The sequence below is a fragment of the Arvicanthis niloticus genome, chromosome 7 (assembly GCF_011762505.2).
Source record: "Arvicanthis niloticus isolate mArvNil1 chromosome 7, mArvNil1.pat.X, whole genome shotgun sequence".
In the NCBI taxonomy this organism is placed as follows: Eukaryota; Metazoa; Chordata; class Mammalia; order Rodentia; family Muridae; genus Arvicanthis; species Arvicanthis niloticus.
Genome location: NC_047664.1, coordinates 7,063,677 through 7,085,328, shown reverse-complemented (window position 1 = coordinate 7,085,328; position 21,652 = coordinate 7,063,677). Strand labels below are relative to the sequence as shown.

The 21,652-nt window shown below is 39.5% G+C and overlaps 1 protein-coding gene across 2 annotated transcripts in view; it reads left to right on the top strand.

Moving 5' to 3' along the window:
- Positions 1 to 21,652, top strand: part of Unc13c (unc-13 homolog C) — a 478,076-nt gene that overhangs the window by 235,380 nt on the left and 221,044 nt on the right. For both annotated transcript variants that reach the window (XM_076937868.1, XM_076937867.1), the window contains exon 10: positions 21,104 to 21,273. In XM_076937868.1, coding sequence (XP_076793983.1) covers positions 21,104 to 21,273 — 170 coding nt within the window. The remainder of the gene's footprint in view (positions 1 to 21,103; positions 21,274 to 21,652) is intronic.

Genomic DNA, 21,652 nt, shown 5'->3' with positions numbered 1-21,652 from the left:
CCAAGAACATGCTCCAGTGAGGCTACGCTTCCAAAAGGATCCATAGCATTTGCCAACAGTGCCACTAGCTCAGGACCAAGAGTTCAAGCACAAAAGCCTTCGGGATGACACTCCAAGTTCAAACCACTTCACTCATATACGTAAACATTATTCTCCCCTTCAACTCAGTGTTGCTGTCGGAGGTGCTGTAACCCAAGAGCACCGTGAACTTATGACAGTGCTATTCAGAGAGATGATTGCCTTGGCCCTTTGGAAGTGTTTATTAACTGTATCCACTTCCAGACGCCCGCTCTAGTAGCAGACAAAGAGCCATAGGCATCTGGCTGTCACTGAGCCATGTGCTGCTCAGCTAGGGATGAGTGTGAATTAAACATAAACTGTGCTGTATACATGATGGTTTATTTAACACTACAATTAAATAAAAATTCCTGCATACCACAGCAGATTAATATTTTAAAATGACAGGGAGAAAGCAATCAAGATTTGATTTATTGCTTAGATCACTCTCACACAGTCCCTCCTGCAGCTGGATACCAAAGGCAGCATTTCCTTAGCTTTCCATGAAGGTCTCTGCATTAGCATATCATTTTGTCACAGAAGATTCCTTGTGTTTTCAAAGCAGGAGGGAATCTACTCAGCCTTTATGAGCTTACATTTTTTTGTTTTTATTTTCACCAATGAGGCTGAGCCCTTTGTTACCAGCCTGTAATCAGCAGAGACAATAAAAAGGGAGTTGCATTGATATCGCTTTGCACTAGAATTTCACTATGAATTTTGTAACAAGAGAAAGAGGTATAGAAAGTGGACTGTGTTTCTTAAAAACACAAATTGGAAACCCAAAGAGAATTAACAAACAGCAAACCATGAAAAACCACAGCCCTAAAGACGGGTGTTCTGTGGGCAGAGATGGAGGAAGTCATGATCTTTGCTTAGTTTCAAACTGAAAATAAATCTGGGTCTGATTTGTCAGCCCCGTGATCCTGCTTGGAATACAGGATGGAATGGAGGCAGGAGGATCAAGAATTCAAAGCCAGTAGCCTAGACTGGAATTCAGTGGAATTCAAACAAAGTACTCCAAATCCATTGTAAATAATAGAATTTAAAACAGGAATTCATACAGTTGGATCCAAAGGAAACTCCATTTCCCAAAATTCTGGTAGTTAGACAAAAGTCATCATTCCTTAGGTGCTTTGAAGCTGGTTCCCCTCTACCAAAAAAGCCATTTTCCTCAACACTGGCTGAAAGGACAAAAAGCTACCTATGGTGCCTATTAGCATAACAAAATGTGTGCTGGCTTCCAGGTCTCTTCAGTATTATAAGTTCTTAGCTCTCCTCATCTCCCCCTAAACTTCTCCAGCTCACAGGCTTTTTTCCCCTCAGCTTCCCATTCTCCTTAGAACCCTGCTATTTTAGCTATAAGCACTCTTGGTCTTGTCTTTTGCTTATACTCTGTCTTCTTCACCCTCCCTCTACTCTGCTCCTGCTTTTCTCCTCACCATGGTCAGTCTGCTGGCCAAGCAGTCTACTACTTTGTCTTCCTGCTCAGGACAACTCTTCCCTGTTCAGGACTCAGGTGTGTCTGGCTGTGCTTTCCCTTGTACTTCCAAAGCATCTTTCCCCTTAAGAATTCATTGAAATGTTGTCAGTTTATACACATAGGCCAGTGCAGGGGTGGGGTGAGGGGTGTTACTATAGGAAGTTTCTTGTTGGGGGTGGACCCTCTGTACTAAATGGTGCAATAAGATGAGATTAGGAGACAATTTATGTGTTTTAGGTACATAAGAAAGAGTCAGAAGCCATGAGGTTGTGCCTGACACTCATTTGTGGATTAAAACAAATTTTCCTGAGTGTAATACATCTAGTAAGGACCCACAATCAGCCCAAGAGAGCACATAGTGTTTTAAAAACCCAAGTGCCACACTGTCTACCCATCTGCTTGCCTTTCTCCTCCACTTCTTGATGTTCAGTTACTTGAAAGTAGAGATGTCCTGATGCTTTCCTAGACAAACCGCGAGTCTAAGGATATCCAATGACTCATCTCCATGCAAGGCAAAATCCAGATTCTAAGGTATTTTTTTCCACAAATGCCATCTCCATTACTGTATAGAAAAAAAAAACATCAATTGATCATATCTGTGGGAGGCAATGTCTGCTCTCAATGTGGAGTCAAGTAGGAAAAATATGTGCTGCCCTACTGGAGCATTCTTGTTGGAAAATAGATGATGCAGAGGTTGATGCCAGCAACCAGTCAGAGGACGTTGGGGGATGAGACATGAGCAGTTCTACCCATGTAATCTTGGGTATAGGCCCTCCAGTACAGTTAACCTATGGGGGCCACATGCTTAAAGAAAACTGCCCATGAACTACCAATTGCCAATACTTCCCAAGTAGGGGGTGGAACTCAGTGCTCCCTGTGGTCTCCATGCAAAGAGTTTGTTATTTTTTCCTGGTAAGGCCACTTGGCAGGGCTTGGCCATGTAATAAGTATTTGATTGTAGATAAAGAGTGCTTAAAACAAAGTGATACTTGAGAACTAAATAAAGGGTGTTCTATGTCTGTAGGGAGCTCATTGAAGACATGTTAATGAGTAAAAAGACTCTAAAACATAGCTCGATACAGTGATACATGACGAGAATCCATAAGAGACAGTGAAAGACCCCCAAAAAAGGACCCTCACCCAAGTCCGAACCTGTACGAACCCAAGGACACACCAGAGACCTTCTTGATGCAATTGCAGAGGAGGTTTAATGACGAGGGCCCTCGGGCCGGAACATATCTCACGCAGGAGATAGAGGTTCCGACCCAGAACCCAGGAAACTTGGGATATTTATGGGTAGGGGTTGGGGAGAGCGGGAAAATTTGGCGTGGTTACATATGATTGGATATTTCAAACATCAGCAACTTGCAGAACTGGCGGAACTTGCAGAACCTCGCACCTCCCAGAAAGGGAGGGAGAGAGAAGTAAACACCAGATAGCCCATTACTCACTTGGGCTTGTTTGGACTTGTCTGGGCACGCCCTTGCATGCCTTTATTTTTGGTCACCCTGCCCCTGCAGGGACTTAATATTTTATTATGACTAAATTTAACAAATTGTTGGTGGTCTTTGCTGACCATGAACTTTTTGTTATTGTTTCAATGTTGCTTTCAAATTTTATTTTCACAACAGGAGAGATAAAAACACTAGTGAAAAGTGTCTGAGAAAATAAGAGTCATTCTTTTCTAAATTTTGTCAAAATTAAAAAAATGAAAAGCCACACATAAGAAACATGGAAAAGCTGTGTCAGAGCACATAAGAACCAAAACAACTCAAGGGTAAGCCTTGCAATAGTCAGGAAGAAGTCTGTATTACTCAGAGAGGAAGAAAATGGGCAGGGTTCTGTGAGATATGAGTAAGCAACAAGGTAGGCTCAGCTTCAGATTACCAAGGAAGTGCTGTCAAGTTCAGTGCTATGTCCAGAGAAACTATCTTCTAATAACAAAGAAATCAAATATAAAGTGAAGGCTTTTCAGTTACAAAGACACAGGAAATTCTTCTTTTTTGTAGAACTTGTTAAAGGAAGTGCTCCAGGAAAAAGAGAAGCTTGAAGTCACACCAAATGGTTATCTAATTTTAAATGATTAACCTTGAAAACCTAAATCACATTATACAGACCGTACAGCTTATATTTTGAGGTATATATGTGCATGTAACAAAATTAATGAAAAAAAAGGCCATGAATTTCAGGCCAAGGAGGGGGATGAGGAGAATTTTGAGGAAGAAAGGAGAAAGGGGAAGGATGTAGTTATATTAGAATATCAGAAATAAAAGAAAAAATTACAAATTTATAATAAAAAATAGTTATAGCATTTGTAATGGAAAAAAGCATAGCTAGATATTTTTAAGGATTCCCCTGGAACAGAAGGACCTAGAAGCTTGTATTTGATAAAATAGAAACTCTTTAAAATGAAAAAAGAAAATAATGGTCAAAAGAGAAATAATATCAATTATAAACATAGATGTCTATAAAGGTAGGAAAATACATGACAAATACCGAACACAATTGCAATAGCAAATATAACAGACCAATATATAATCATTTAAATCCATTTTTTAAAGTATTAAACATGGACTGTTGAGATGACTCTGTAGTTAAAGGCACTTGCCACCAAGTCTGATGACCTGAGTTCCATCCCCAGGACACATGGTGGAAACCCAGAACCAAATCTGACAAGTTGTCCTCTGCCCTCCACATTCATACCCTGACAGACAGACAGACACAGATACACACAGACACGCACACATCTAATAAAATTTCCAAAATGCACCAATTCTTAAACAAAAATAATTACTCAGATTTATATCACATGTCGTTATTAAAATATATCATTAGACTTATATAATATTCTCAAGAAAAGAGCTAGAAATCTATTACTATAAAAATCTCATACTGTGCAGCAAAAGCAATATTTTAGATTGTGATATTTTTAAAAGTATATGAGATTTAAAATAACTGAGATAATGAGAAAACAAAATGCAATGGCTAAGAAGATGACAAAGTAGGCAGAAACCAATGGAGAGCTACTCAGTAAAACTTGTAAAAAATCAGAAAACAAAACAAGGCAAAAATAAACCCCACAGTGACATCATCACTCCCATGCTTTGCTCTTGGCTACTGCTGGTCCCCAGCAATCTGGTTCTGATATAAAGTATTAGATGTACGTCCGTGTTAGATGTCCGCGGGCAGCTCAGAGTAGATCACTCCAGACCACATGGTTCCAAGGAGGGGAGGGAAGTTTATTCAGGAGATAGGGCGAAGGTGGGGGGAAGAAGATGGAAGAAGATGGAAGAAGATGGAAGAAGAGAGGAAGAAGAGAAGTAGAGGCCAGCCATGACCACGTGGTGAGAGAGGAAGAGGAGGGGGAGGAGCGAGGGGACAGAGAAGCTAGAGGCAAGAGAGCAAGAGATTAAGAGAGAGCAGAGGAGGCAAGCAGCCCCTTTTATGATGGGCCAGGCCTACCTGGCTGTTGCCAGGTAACTGTGGGGAGGAGCATACCTGGCTGTTGCCAGACAGAATACTAACATAAAGCATTCAGAATATCAGGGGAATCCCACCTCATGGGCTTTCCTTATCACAGTTACGGCAGCTTTGAAGGATGCTCATTTCCCTGAAGGCACATATGGAAAGCGCGGGTCCCAGCCTTTGGCTTCTTATTCTTGTCACTTGCTGTTCATCACATGTTCCTTGGGGGGAATAATACTACTGAAATCTGTTCACGGCTTGTAGATGGACTCAGAATACTCTAGGTATAAATGAGTGCTATCTTGGGTACATATACGTGGGTTCACATTGCTCATATTGTATCTTAGTGTATCTTATAGATCCTCATGGTTGCCATGTTCTCATGTGTGCTAGTGGTTTCTTTTTCTCAACTTTTGAAGTCATTTGGGAATGAGACCTTATGTAATATTGTAACAAAGTAAATTTACAACTTCGTGACTGTCCTCTGATGTTGGTTTCCTACCTATGACAGCATTTTCTCCATTAATTTGCTTTATTACTTCAGCTTTCTTATAATTCTTTTGATGGCAGCTCTCTTACAACTTCCAAATACATTTCATCTTTCTCTATACTCACTACTTAAAAGTTATTTGGATGAGCTCAGACGTCCATTTTTAATTCAAACTTCTAGAACATTTTCTTGACTGAAGATAGCCTGGTATTTTCCTTCGCACAGGTTCAATGAACTTCTAATGCTTAGCTAAAACTAGAAGCAAGGGGAGCATACAGAAGAAAGAACTTATTTTGACTTAGTTAAGTACAGAAGTGGAAGGAAGATGTCCCCTGGGCTTCCATCTGATGAGCAATGCTTCTTCATCTCTCCCCATGGAGCCTGGAATAATACTGAAGGCACAGTATGAAAACCCAATGGTAATTCTGGGAGACCCTGGCATAGCTCAGTTTTAGGGTCCTAGCCTAGGTCTTTGCTGGCATCAGACAGTTATTGTTCAGTAAGATTCTACTCTGCAAAAACATATGCTTGGAAATTTACATAAAAATATAGACTGTCCTTTTCGTCTTGATAATACAGAAGCCATGTTTTAAATGGTAGGTTATTGCTTATTTATTCTTTGCTTATCCTTTTTTATTACATGTATTGATTTTTTGGATAAGGTGGGCTGGTGCAAGCATGGGCATGTGGAGATCAGAGGCCAGCTTCTTCTGTATGGGTTTCTAGGATCAAAGTCAGGTCATCAGCCTTGCCAGCAGATGCCCTTACTCCTCCAGGCATCTGGCTCATCCTACCTTGTTTAATTCTAAAGAGGAACTGAAACAAATATCCCAGCATTATTTTCAGTTATATATTCAATTATAGAGCCTGAAATGAAACTAAATATTTTTTGGAGCAAAATCTGTTTGTAATCCAGCAGTGAAGTTTTTGACAGAAAGGTTCATTTTTAGAAAAACAAATGGCTGGTGATTTTGAACTGGCTTTCCTGAGGATTTCAGAGGCCAACGCTATGTTAGTGTCGACCCTACATATAGCCAGTGGCTAGTGATTGATCACTCGGAGAAAGCCAGTTCTCTGACTAGCATTTATGCAAGGGAAAGTTTATGAAATCGCTAATCCTTGACCCCTACAGCTACAAAGATGGCAATTGAAATGACTTGACCCAAAGTCTTATCTTTTATGAAAATGAGTTTATCTCAGCTGCCAATCTTTTAATCATCTAGAGCATAGTATTTGCTTGAAGGTTTTAAAATGAGTTGTACCTAACTTCAATCAGATTGGGCTTTGTTTTCATTACAAAGCTTGCAGAAGATTGAAATCTGTTAAAAAACAAGAATATAGGAAATCACCAACTCATGTGTCTAAAATAATATAAGTGCATATGTGTGTGTGTGTCTGTGTATGAGTGTGTGTGTCTGTGTATGAGTGTGTGTGTCTGTGTGAGTCTGTGTGTTTGTGTGCATGTGCGTGCATGCATGTTAAGTTTTAGGTTTTTTGGAACTTAAGCTTACATTTTGGTGATAAAGAGTAGCATTGCAGACAGATGCCAGTGCCACACTACAAGATTTTATTAAGATTTTTTAAATCATCTGTACGGGGGCTTGGTATTTTGTTGTTTGGTTTTGCATTGTCTTCTCATTTTGCATGATGCCCTGCATGTGTCTAGAGAGATCTGAAAGCTAACCTACAATGCTGCTTATGAGTTCTGAAGCAGAATTGCTCTATTCCAGAAAATTTCTTAAAGCTTACATTTAAGTAGAAAAGTAATTGGAATGAATTTCCTAAGGTTTGTCTTTTACAGTTCCTCAGTGGTTGGTGTGAACCTTTCTCTAAGCCTGCATCTGTGCTCTGGTGTTGCTGATGTTTGGGAAGAAGGGGATATTAGTTAACAGTGTTTACCTTTAAGATTGCCTCCACTGAGTTGACTTCTGCATTCATATAAAGTCTGGCAAGGAGACTGCACAGTTGTTACTTGCTGCTAAGGCTCTCACTGTCACTTCAGGGTATCTAGGGAAGGCAGCTGATTTGTTTTCTAGCAAAGACACTGGGATAGGGGGGTGTCTAAGAGAAAGGATAGTTGTGTGTTGACAGAATTGAATGGTCTTCTGAGGTGTGAATTTCTGCTATTGACTAATCTCTCTGGTAGGAAACATTCAAAGCTGCCAAGAAATCTCCAAGAGATGTTTTATGAGGTGGATGTTGTTTTGTGATGGTTGTGATTGTGGTTGTAGTTGTGGTTGTTCTTTTAAATGCATTGGGTAGAAAAAGGGAAAGTCTCATGTAAATACAATACACATACACCTTTATCCTCCCTAAAGCATCAATATAGTATAAAAAAGTAGGCTTGCTATTATCTGATTTAAATGATTAAAGTATGATCATTCTTGTTATCATAGAATAAGGAATCAATATATGAGGGTGCACACCTGTTTGACTGCTGGTGAATAAGTTGGTATCATGGGTGTATGTATCTATAGATGCTTATAGGTTAATAATTAATATGCATACCATTTACTCTATGTAATTCCCTCTGAACAACTTGACTAAAACACTTTCAGCATATTCATGATGTTCTGGGTAAGGCTATTTATGACAGAGGAAGAGATCTTATCAAAGTATCCCTTAACTGTACATGGAGGCTATAAGCTAGTAAATGCACACACGTGTGGTAGAACTTTAATAATGAACAGGCATAAATGTCCACCAGCAGAAGAATGACCAGCAGCAAGAAAGTCATTGCCTTTGTTTGGTTTCTGTCATCATTAAAATGCTGGCCAGAAGCAACTTGGGAAGAAAATTATTCATTTCAGCTTACAGTCAGTCCATCAGGAAGAAAACCAGGGCAAGAATTCAAATTTACTTATGCATAAATTTTTTCTTTACTTGGGTTCTCATAATCAGGCAAGCAACCCTTTTTCCTGCTCTGAGGTGAAAAGGAAGGAGTAAGTAGCATACCTTTCTTTTTATTACTCATATTTTAGTTAAAGCCAGTTTGTAAGACACAACTATACAAGGCTGGAGAGATGGTTCAGTGGTTAGGAACACTGACTCCTCTTCTAGAGATCCTGAGTTCAATTTAGTGGGATCTGATGCCATTCTCAGGTGTGTCTGAAGACAGCTACAGTGTACTCATATACATAAATAAATCTAAAAACAAAAAAGATCCAATAGTACACCATGAAACACTTGTTAAATTAAACTGCCTGGACTCAGTGTCCTGAACTACAGTTGTCTCAAACTACACCCACCTTCCTGCACATCATGTTCCTTTGGTGGTAGGCTCCAAGTTTTAAATCAAGGGTATAGAAACTATGCCTTGGGCCCTGCTCAAATAGGAAGCTCAATTTTAATCTGCTTGTACATACTGAGGGAATGGGAATCTAGGGTATCCATCCAGCAAAGCAGAACTCAGCAGATAATAGAGCTTGGCATTGCAACATATGGGTTTTATTTTTTTGCTTGTTTGTTTGTTTTTCTTTTTGCTTTTTGGATTTATTGTTGTTGTTGGAAAAGTCCAATCTTCAATAAGAAGTCTTCACCAAAGAAAAATCAGAGGGAGATAGAGGGGTGGTCAAGGGGGTCTTCGCTTTTATTGCAAGGAACAGACCAGTTCCTAGCACCTATATGGGTGGCTCACAGATATCAGTAGCTCTAGCCCCAGAGGATCTGATAACTTCTTAAAGTATTACTTAATTATTATTATTATGAGGAAAACACACACACCTGCGCATGATAAAAATGAAATAATCTTTTAAAAATGAGAGGGTCTTACTGCCTGAAGGCAAGAGAGAATGCATTCCTGCTTCTATGGTCTTTCTATCTATTGAGGCCACTTTGTTCCTTCCTGACCATAATGCTTTCTGAGTTTACATAAAATGGTAAGTTCCACATGATTTTAAAAGCCCACCTGCCAGTCCTCACATTCAGTCTCCCTGTCAACAATAAGGCTAAGCTAAGTTATAAAACAGCCAATCTATGGGAACAAAATTTATCAACTAGGGCAAACTGAATTGAATCCATACATGACATTTTCTTAGGAGCAGCATTCCTTCCTGGAAGCTAACAGCTTCCCAGATGACTCATGGAACTCAGCAACAAAAGAAAGTCTGAAAATTGACTTCTCAGTGAGACAGGCTGAGAGACACTTACATACTCACCCAACACAGCTTTACAGTCATCACATATGAGGAGTATATTTCCCCAGTGATATTCTGTGTTACACCCGCAAACTCATGGACACAAACATGCAGAATCAGACACATTCACATAGACACGTGTTGAGACCCACCCTGCCCTACTTTGGGGGTCAGAATGTCCCAGACTGCTCTGCTGCTCAGGTCCAAGGGTCAGGGTCTAGCAAGAGAGAGAGAGTGGGGGGGGGTGAAGGGGAAGAGATGTGAAGAATAGAGACAAGCCAGAGGATCTGTAGTCAAATCTCCTTTACTGTCTCCCACAGACTATATTCTCCTCCTACTATTCACCTCCTAGTGACTCTATTACAAGGAAATCCTGGGTATTTATAAGCACAAGCAGGAGAACACAGGTGAAGACATTTTACCACGTGCACCATGCAGCTGGGGTCACTAAACAGCAAAACAAGCTATGTGGAATAAACAAGATGTTTGTCAGAGTGTGCTCAGCTGTTGTAGGCTGTTGATAAACAAGTCTCTATCAGGGTATATGGTTCCAGATGGCTGCAAAGATGATAGCTGCCTTCTAGCTGCTTTCTGCTTAAAGTCGGCTCCCAACACACACATGCACAGAAATATATGTTTGTTAGCAATATTATAAAGTAATTCTTAATAATATATTATATGCTGTTTTATATGAAGCTATAAAATAACTAGTGTAAAACATCTTGCTATCCATACTTCAGTCAGATTCATTATCATACAAGTGTATGCATATATGTAGCTATTTCTATATGTATAATATGTGTATATATAGCTATCTCATCTCATATATGTATATATATGATATAAATCTTTAGTTGTATGGGTATATTTTTATATAGATGCATATGTAATCATGTATATGTATATATGTATATATATTCAAATATAAATTAATATACAGCCATTCATTGCATAACAGCAAGTATTCATTCTGAGAAAGGCATCCTCTAGTGACTTGTGTTCTCTCAGTAACCACCAAGGCTACAGTGTCACTGGGAAAACCAGTCTTACAAAATCAGAGGTCTGTAGCCTCACATAACATATGCAGGAGGTTTACAAGTAAAACACTCTTGAATTTTAAAATAAGAAATTATTATTATACTTCCACAGTCTAAGATATTTTTTTGGCTGTCTATAGTAGAAATTCTGACCCTATAAGATATACTCATAAAGCAGTATTATTTGTGGTTGCACATGATTTTTGCATTAAGATGCTCTTTTTTGCTTAAGTTTTTTATCAACTCAAAACAAATATAGACATATCTTGAAAGGGGGAATCTTAATTGAGAAAATGCCTGAATAATATTGGGCTGTAAGCAAGTATGTCTTGACTGTCTTGGTTAATGACTGATACGGGAGACCCATTCTGTGTGGTGGGGAGCAGTTGGTCCTGGAATACACACACACACACACACACACACACACACGCACACACATATGCAGGTTGAGTGAAGGAGCCATCAGGAGCTAGCCACTAAACCTCACTCCTCCACAGCCTGTGCTTCAGTTCCTGCTTCTAGGTTCCTGTTTGAGCTCCTGCCTTGATTTCCTTCCATGATGGATTGTTAACTAGACATGTAAGCAGAACTTCTTCCCCGAGTTGGTTTTGTTCATGATGTTTTATCACAGGATATAACCCTAAGGATTGTCAAATAGGATCACATGAAATTAACAAGCTTCTGAATCTCAAAGGAAACCATTAACAGTTTGAATAGACTACACAGTAGAAGGAAACCATTGCTTGCTATACTTCAGACAGTTAAAATCTAGGACTTCATTAAGAACTAAAAATATTAAACCAAAAGACAAGTAAAAAGTGTCAATTAAAAGTAAACTAATAGAGAGAACGGAGTTCTCAAAAGAAGAAAGACAAATACCCAAGAAACATATTTAAAAGATAGTCAACATCCTTAGCAATTAGGGAAAGGGAAATTTAAATTACTCATTAAAATGTCATTAAAATGAGATTCCACCTCACTCAAGCCAGAGTGGCTACCATCCAGGCAGCAGGTAGTAAGTGCTTGTGAGGATGTGGGGGAAGACGAGCACCACTGGATGGAGAGAAGTATATAGTTTTCTTAAAATTAAAAATAGAACTACCATATGACCTAGCTACAACATTCCTGGATGCATACCCAAAGGACTCCATACTCTCCAAAGAGATATTTACACATTGGCCTTTATTGCTGCTCCATTCACCATAGCAAGGAAACAGAAGCAGCCAAGATGTCCATCAACAGATAAATGGATAATAGGCTGCATACATACAGTGGAGTCTTACTTAACCTTAAAGAAAAATGAAATTTGCAGGAAAACGGGTAAATCTGGAAGTTATTGTGTTAAATTAGGTCAAGCAGACTAAGATGAATACCACATGATTTCTGCGATATGGGGTTAGACCTTTAAATTTTTAGGTGTGTATATTTATGTATGAGTTATGAAGAGTTTTAAAAAGGGAAGAAGAGTAGGGAGAAAATAATAGAACACACATGACACAGAAGTAGAAAGGGAGACGTTTGTGACAGACATGCATTGTTTTTTAACCAAATGTCAGTTGTTCAATTTTACCAATAAAGACTCAGGAGCCAGATGCTGGAGTGAAAGTCTGCTAGCTCAGAGAGGCAGAGAAAGCACCCAGCTGATCTTTCTCAGCCAATGTCTCAAAAAGAAAAGAAAGCTCTCCTTTCCATAACATCTCAAAACCCTTCAAACTGAATGCCCCTCCTTTCTACTTTTTGTGTGTCTCTAGTCATCCTCCTGACTTCCTCTCGCTCTCTATCGTTTTTTTCCCCTATGTTCACTCCCAGTCAGCTGATTGCTTGTTTCACCACTTCACATATGGTTGACTTTATTTAATCTTGTTTACAATAAACAGAAAACTCTTGAGTTAAATGTGTGCTAGGGCTGAGCCACACCGCAACTAGAAATTGGCTTTTCCAGTAAGCATCACAATCTGGGGGTTCACAGTGTGATCAGATATCCTGCAGCAGCCATGTATGGACATGGATGAGATGAAGGGGGAGGATGGGGAAGAAGAACACAATTGTACAGTCATAGTGGTAAGATTTCTTGTTTTTATTTTCAACAACTTTTACATCAGCATTTTATACTATGAATTTACTGTTTCCAAAGCTTGATGAAACTTAAGTATAAAGTTTTGGGGGCTGCTCTCTCTAACTCCTGCAATTGAATCTTCCTGATAGGTGAAGATGAGAACATGAGAGTGGAAACATAGCATGTTGGCTCATTTCTAAAATTATACATTATAGTGGGATGGGCTGAAAAGAGTCTAAGGCAGGAGGATTCCAAAGTAGAAGCCAGCCTGGGCTGTAAAAGGAGACCCTTACAAAACAGAATTCAGGGGAACTATTTAACTGCATTGCCACTGAATTGTAAACTTAAGAGTTTAAAGAATTTAGATATAGCAAGATGAGAGACAGTGGTTAAAAAACAAATGAGAAACCTATAGTTTAATGAGAGCAAGTTTCATAACTCATGGTAACTTGCCAAGAGGAAGTGTAAAAGCCGAGTGTCTCATCCTATTCCCATCTTGTGGGTCAGAGTCCAGGGAACTCGGCTGTAAGTTGAGACTGTAATTACTTACTGAAAAGCAGCCTCGGAATGGCTCTAGCAGCACATTCCTGGCTGGAGATTTCTCTCTGTCTCTGCCCCCTTGTGCCAGCCTGAGTTGAAGTGAGATTGCTTACAATCTCTGGAAGGTATTTTAGAGTGCAATTATAGCAGAAAAGAATGAAGAAAAGATCAAGAATATTCAGTAATTCTTCCAGCTATGTTTTGATATAATGGAACTCAACTGATTCCATTGCAGATGAAGATAGAGATGCATTGGTTCATGTCTGTGGAACCTACCTCTCATTAGTGTGTCTTCTCTTAGGTCCTGATGCCAGACTAGCTGAACAGTTACAGAGTCTGGGTAAACCCTAACACATAGCTAGGAATTCTGTATATTCTCCAGAGGCATGATTTTAGATGGCTTGCTAGCTATGGCTTCTTCTCTGAAACAGATGCTGAGTGGGGCACAGGCAGGAGGTAAGTTAGTTCTGCCTCAACTGTCAATGAAGCTTCTATTTAAACACCTGCTCACAAGCAGCGATCAGAGGATGAGACTGAGCAGGAACATGGCACCGGGCAGTCAGGGTTTACTGACGTCAGCTTGATGCCACATTCGAAGATGGCCTTCTTTACTTCAGAAGTAAATTAACCTCTGCTAATTTAGGTTAAAGGGAGTTTTTTTTTTTTTTTGGTGGATTCATGAGAGATACATATTTGGATGTTATGCTGAAAACTGAATCTAGAAATAATTTTCAATGGGAATATTTGCAATAAAGAAATTAGCACTTATGAATTTAAAAACTAAGAGAATGCACAGATAGTAATCCTGCTGTCTTGGCTAGTTTTAGGTCAATTTGACAAAACTCCAGTCATCTGAAAAGAGGGCACCTCAACTGAGAAAATGCCTCCATAAGATGCAGCTGTAGGGCATTTTTTTAAAATAGTGATTAATAAGGGAGGGCCCTACCCATTGTTGTTGGTGCTCTCTCTGGGCTGATGGTCCTGGGTTCTATAAGAAAGCAGCCGAACAAGCTACGTGAGCAAACCAGTAAACAGCGCCCCTTCAAGGTCTGGTCTCTGCATCAGCTCCTGCCTCTGGGTTCCTGCCTTGTGTGACTTACTGCCCTGGCTTCCTTCAGTGATGGACTACAGTACGGAAGAGTAAGCCAAATATATTCTTTCCTCCTCACTTTGCCTTTTGGTTCTGGTGTTTCATCACAGCAGTAGTAATCCTAACTAAGATACCTGTCAAGAAATGTGTGTGCCTAGTGTGTGTTGCGGTCTCTCTGTGTGTGTTTGTGCACATGCGCAAGTGCATATGTGTGTTTAATATAAAACGCATTATGCCCTAGTGAGCAACACCAGTCCTGATTTTAATAATTAAAACATGTAAAGCTGGAAATTAACCTCACTCTTTAGGGAGGGTATTATTTTTAACTACAGGGAAAATGCAGAGCAATTCTCTTGGTTCAGTTTTAATAAAGAGTTTTTGCAACAAAAATATTTTATTTTCTATTGCTAAAAGGAGGCAAATTCATAAACTTAAAAATAAGCAGGAAGCTCTGGCTAGCTACCTAGGCAGATTGCAAATCGCCACAAAGGCTCAAGTTTATTAAAGTCATGCTTCCCTCCTTGTTCTACATGGAAGATGTTTTTGTTTTGTATGTAATATTTCTCTTGTTTTCAAATTCTCTTCATTATGTATCCTTATTTCCATGAAATGCAAACCTTTGAGAGTCAAAGTAATGAATCAGATCATAAGTATAGATGAAGCTTCACAGGCTAAACCAACCTTAAGAAACATAAACAGTTGCCATCAATTTATCTTAATTGTTTAAGATATTAGTAAATATCTTTCTAGATTTTTGTACTGTTAATCTTTTGATACTTTATTCCGTTGGAATTTCTGACTTAATCCTGAGTGGTACATGTATTGGCAAATGATGGCTTCGACAGTTGCCAGAACCCAAATTAGACTCAGGCTTGTATTTTCCCACCAAGCTTCCATGGTGGCTTAATCAAAAAAGCTATGCGGATGGGGTGTGGCTCAGTTGGCAGAGAGCTCACCTGGCATCCAGAGAGACCTAGATTCAGTTCTGAGCACTGCATAAACTGGTCTCCTTGATGAAACCTGTTACCTTAGCACTCGGGAGTAGCAGTGGCGGAAAAGACTTAGGTAGGGTTTCCATTGCTGTGAACAGACACCATGACCAAGGCAACTGTTATAAAAGCAAACATTTAATTGGGGCTGAGTTACAGATTCAGGAGTTTAGTCCATCATAGCAGGAAGCATGGCAGCATGCAGGCAGGCATACATAGTACTAGAGAAGGAGCCGAGAGTTCTGCATGAGTCTATGGGGGCCAAACTTATTCAAACCACTAGAGGGAAGGAGAATCATAAGATTGTTCTCAGCTACATAAGTGTTGTAAGATCAGAGGATGACCTATGCTAGGCATGTTTCCACTTCTCAATGTGTGAGTATATTAAGTATATAAACAAGGAAACGTGGAAGAATAAACAGTGAGTCTCAGGGAAGAGCAGTAAATACACAGTGCAGCACCCAAGGAAGGACTCAAAGCACCCAGCAGAGGCCACTGCAGCAGCCTGATTGACAGGCCAAACAAAAGGCAATATTCTCAAATCCAGGCTTAGAAATAGAGAGCAGAGAATCAATATAGGAGGCAGCCTTCTGGCATTCCAAGCTAGAGTCCCAGGTGGAGCTGAGTGTCCCCTTAGATGAGACTTCAAAGCAAAAGAGGAAATAGCAACTGATGGAGATGACATCATTCAACTGAGGACCATACTCATCCAGCAGAAAAGACTGGGGAGGCCTTAAAACAGTTGTGCTGGAGTTTCAAGTTCAGAGCTCCCAACTTTTTTTTTTCCCTAGGCAGGTGTTTTCATACTATGAAATAAACAATGGTAACCGCTTGTAGAAATAGCTCACCTGTTAGCTGTTCTCAGAGTTACAGTGCTTTTAGTCTTGATCTGTTCTGTTTTTCTGTCTCCCATTACAGAGCCATGGGGCCAACCCGATCCTGGGTGGGTCTTTGAAGGATACTTGACATGTATATGCTTGGGTCTGCAGTGGGGATGGGCACAATTCCTCTCAGTCAGCTTTTCATTGAGATAAAACAGCACAGAAAATTGTATCAATATAATGTATATTACAATCATGAACTTAAAGCTAGCCTGGGATACGTAAGAACCTCTGTTCAAAAACAGTATGAGTTTATTTCAACATGAATTCCAGATATGTTCCTTTTAGGAACAATGTAAAACCTCAATGGACCCATCCCCGTTTTTCTGGTGTTGGTTTCAAGTCTTTGTAAAGTTAGTTCATACTGATAACCTGGAATGAAATGGGAAAGCAGCGGAGGCAGCCCCAGATGGCTGCTGTCACTCTCTCCTCTGAGTTCCACAGCCTATTGCCCACCCTCTACTGCACAGCTGTACTTCACTTTAGGAGTTGTGTCCTCTTTGCTGAGTCAGGCATCTCTCCTCAACTGCAGAGTGAAGACAGTAGCAGGCAATCAGAAACATTAGGAGAGGAAGGATGGGTTAAAACAAACAAGGTGCTTTAACCCATCTCTGAGTACTCAGCATCTGTATTCAACTTTCCTACTCTGAGACTTACTAGTGACACCAGTGTGCACCCCTCTGCTGAGATAGGTCATCTCAAAATGAAGTCTACTTCATTGCGGGTATTTCCAGGTCTAGTCTTGGGTATTTATAAGCATTTAGGTAAGTTCATCGCAAATCTTGTGTCCTAAATTAATGGTACCTTCCCATACTCCCAGCGGACATCTGTAGAGAAAGAAGGGAAAACAATTCAAACCTTCTCACTAAGTAAAAAGTAAGCCTGGGAACAATCATGCATGCTGCTTCACAGCACATAATCCTGCTGAACAAATATACGCAGACTTTTTCCGTCATATATCTGAAGAAGTTTCTTAGTCAAGCAATTCAGCAGCCTTGGCATTTCTTTCATGGGGAATACACTCTACCCATTCACCTCTAGATCCTGAGTTATACTATGCATCTGCATAGACTCTCTGCTCCTTTGGATAGGATTGTATCAAGTGACAGCAAAAGAATGTGGGTTATTCCAGGAAGTATAGGTCTGTGCTCTTCCTGTTGCTGTGAGTTCAGCAAGTCAGGATCACTTTACTTGCAGCCAAAGCCAGACAAACCATCAGACTTCCAGGAAATGAGCTCCAAGACCATTTTATACGAATGCAATTACATAAGCCTAAAAATTGTACCTCTTCACTATTGAACCTACTGTCTTAATTTGTCTTCTTCTACCTGATGCTCAGCAGCCTCAGGTGAAGGAAGAGAATGAATTACTTTTAATTTGATATTTGCCACTAAACATTTCATCATTGTCCGTAAGATCACTGTTCTTAGGTCTAAGAAACCGGAGGAAGGAAGGTGTTAAAATGTCCTGGAGCAACAGGCAACATTTGATCTCTGAAGTTGTACTTAGAATCTTCTGCTCTTACACACATGCACACACACACACATACACACACAAACACACACACACACACCTATGAATAACTGAGCAGCCAGTTTGTTCAGTCTTACAGTGCTCCATATTGCAATGTTCTCAGCCAAGTTACATGGCAGGATGCAAGCAGAGGTGGCCTCTCTCTGTCAGCCTACCCCTTGCCCCTCTCCCCATAGTCTGGCTGTCTCTAATGTGAGTGCTGATCTACCATAACATATTTGAAAGTGAAATCATTTCTAAAAACATAATACATCTTAAATTATTTCAAATGTCTCAACTGGTACTTTATTGGAATATCAAGCACATCTGGGCCAGCTGTTCTGCTCTGGTGCCTCCAAAGGCCTTAGCTCTCTGTCTGGTGGTGATTAAAATATTTAAGCTCTGCCCTGTCATCTCCTCCACAAGGTTAACTGCACATTTTAGGTTTATTGCCTGTAGCTCCTTCACGCTTTAAAATAACCATCGTGGAACAAACACGTGAGTCATGAAACAGGATAGAAAGCTCATTGTTTTTCTGGCTTTAATCCTGTTGCTGGTTTGTGTTCGCGGTAGATAAGTGCAGAATAATAGAATTGATAGAAAAAGTGTGAAATCCAGTGGGAAGCACCACAGACTTCAGAACAGTTATTCTAACCACATGTTTTCTCTCCTGTGTGCTTTCCAGATTTTGTACAGATGTATATGTATATGACATGAAGGAAGAAGTGAGACTATTTAGGGGAACAAACAGGAGGGGCAGGGGAAGAAGGGACTGTCAGCACGGGGAAAGAGAGGCCAATGTGCTCAACATACATTATATGCACTTGCGTGAAAATAGCCTTGTGTAGTCCAGTATAATGGAACAATAAATAATAAATTGAGACCATCCAAATATCATTAAAAGTGTTTGGTGGGTTTTTTTAAAAAAATAAAGGATAAAGCTATAAGTGTGAAACAAATGGTTCAAGTCAGTTGCAAAAAAAAAGAAAAAGAAAAAGAAAAAAAAGAAAGAAAAGAAAGAAATATATCTCAGAAAAAGTATGGTGCTGTCCAGCATAATGAGAAAAATGAGAAAGGTGGGGAGGATATACTAGCTGTGAAAATGTAGTGTCATAATGACGTGAAGCAGGAGGGATTCTGGGAGGTACAATAAAGCTCTCTGGCAGAACTGCAGCTTCCCTGTAAGTCTAAAAGACTTTCATGTGTTGACTGTGTAGGTGCATGCCTCCATCATAAATGGTCTTCATGTGGGTAATGAAATTTCTTAAAGCTTAAGAGAGTTTTTGGTAAATTTCTGAGCAGCAGCTACATAAAAAAGAAGCAAGCAAGCAAACAAACAAACAAACAAAAAACCAAAAAAAAATCCTCTTCCCAGATAAGCAGCTAACCTATAACTTGCTATCTAAAAAAAAAATCACTGTATAATAAGACATGCAAAAGAGTTAGGAACTGAGTTGGGCTAATTCCCAATGAACCATTTCAGTTCATGTACAGTGTTCTGCCCACAGCGAACATCTACATCTCTGGTCTAGAAGACCAAATGCTAATCAGACCTCAAATTTTATAACAATCTCAAACACAAAAATAAGTAAATAAATAAAATTAAAATTAAAAAGGAAGCACATGACACTGTCAGGAATTGTTAAGTAAATGTTGCCCCTCGAGCTCACCTTGTAGTCCAGTAAAGACATGGATGCTTTCCTAAGTTAAGTGCATATTTAATGCATTAAGTAAAATATACAAACAGAAAAATAGATCAATTATATTGTAATACAGTTTTAGTACAGTATAAATTGAAGTAATATTTTAAGTTTCCTTACACTCTGAATGTTATATATATAAATACCAGTCATTTTATTAGTGACGAAATACTGCTGTGATTTGTTGCAATAAAATTTAGGGGAAAATTGGAATAGTTTCATTTTTGTTATCAAATATAAAATCAGGGATGCCCAGAACTCACCCATAAACCCCAGGTTAAAGGTTCCTATACAAGAAGGACTAGACGCTGAGAGTCAGGAAGCACAGGGTTAAACCTGCTACCTCACTTAACAAGCTCTAGGCAAAGTGATCCAGAGTGAGTGACTAACTGATTCTCAAAGAATGGTTAGTCACAGAGAAGGATGGGAGGAAAGTTCACAAAATATAGCCGAGAAAGACCAATTACACACCTGTGGGAAGTACTGAATAGCTTTCATCAACAAAAGGTGACGAAGGAAATAGGGATATCAGTGACAGACTAAAGCATACAGGCTGTTCTTAAATCACAGGGATTTTTAAAATCAAGTTTGATTTCACAGTATCTTCTGTATATACTGGGCACTGTGGTTTAGCTATGACATATGTCAATGAGAAGGTTTGAGGCCCATGGGGACTTGATCTCCAGCCAGCAGCTCTATTGGGAAGCCATTGGATCATGGGAACAGTAGTATCATCAGATTATCAGTGAGCTTATAGTTGAAGGGATTGTTCTTAATAGAATGTCAGGCCTGAGTGGAAACTACCCAATGAAGCCGTGCCTTTAGAAGCTAGTTCTTATCCCCCATCTTTCTCTCTCTGCCATTTTCTCTCTTCTTCTCTGCCTTTTCTCTGCCTCTGCTTCCTAGCATGTCTTAACCGAGTATCCCTGCCCTACATGCTGCACAGAGTGATGCTCGGCCTCTCTTAACTGAGTACCCCTTATCCTGCATCCTCCACAGAGTAATGCTCAGCCTCTCTTAACTGAGTACCCCTTTCCCTGCATCCTCCACAGAGTGATGCTCGGCCTCTCTTAACTGAGTACCCTGTCCAAAATCTTCCACAGAGTGATGCTGTGGAATATGCACAAAGCAATAGGGCCACCAAAGACTGGAATCCATGAAGCCAGCAGCCCAAAGTTTATCATTCCTCCTTGTAATTCATCTTAGGTTTTTTTCTCACAGAAGACAGAACCTAATGATCAGTCACATACTTGCCTAGAACCCTGCCATCATTTCATACTCTGACCAATTTCTGAACGTCTGTGGCAATAAAGTTAGTTTTTTAGTGAGGACTTTCTAGGATGTAGATATATTGTCCAAAAAATTTGCAAGTAGAAAACATGAAAACAGCTCAACCAAGATTTTTATTGCATGCTTGACTCTGCTGTCTCAGCTACAGGCAATTGACTGGAACAGGATAGAAATTTGCCTATTTGTTTAGCTAATCACACCTTTCTCCCATCTACCTGCATTAGGTACCTGCAACACCCATGACTGAAAGGGGAATCTTCATTTATAACTCAATGGATATCTCTTTATAAATTATTCAGGCTCACAGTCGGCTTCCAGCACCATGTACCCTTTATTGCTATAGAGCCAGCAGTCACTGACCTGTGCACATTTATTTTCAGTGAGTGTCATAACTCGACAGATCGAATCAAGGTCAGAGTATGGGATGAAGATGACGACATTAAATCTAGAGTTAAGCAACACTTCAAGAAGGAGTCGGATGACTTTCTGGGACAGACGATTGTCGAAGTCAGGACTCTGAGTGGAGAGATGGATGTCTGGTACAATTTAGGTGATTAATTTTTTATACCAACTTAAAAATGAGTTAAAATTCAAGAGTATCTGTGGCATGGATTATATTCTCTTATAGCTGAAAGTTGAATTCCTTTGAAGATCATTCTGTTGACCTCTTAGTTGGGTTAGTTTCATTAGCAATGAAGGGTGATTATCAATTGAAATGTAGTATTATTGAAAAAAATTAAATCCGAGATGAAAATAAAAACCTCAAAGAATCAACTGAACATCTTCTCAGAGAAAGTTTTACACCACTATTGATTTTAGATTCATAATATACAACTTCAGAGATACTTGTCTAATGTTTGGAGAATTTGGGACTGTTTTTTTTTTTTAACTTATTCTGTTCTTTAATGAAAATTTACCAGTAAATATGT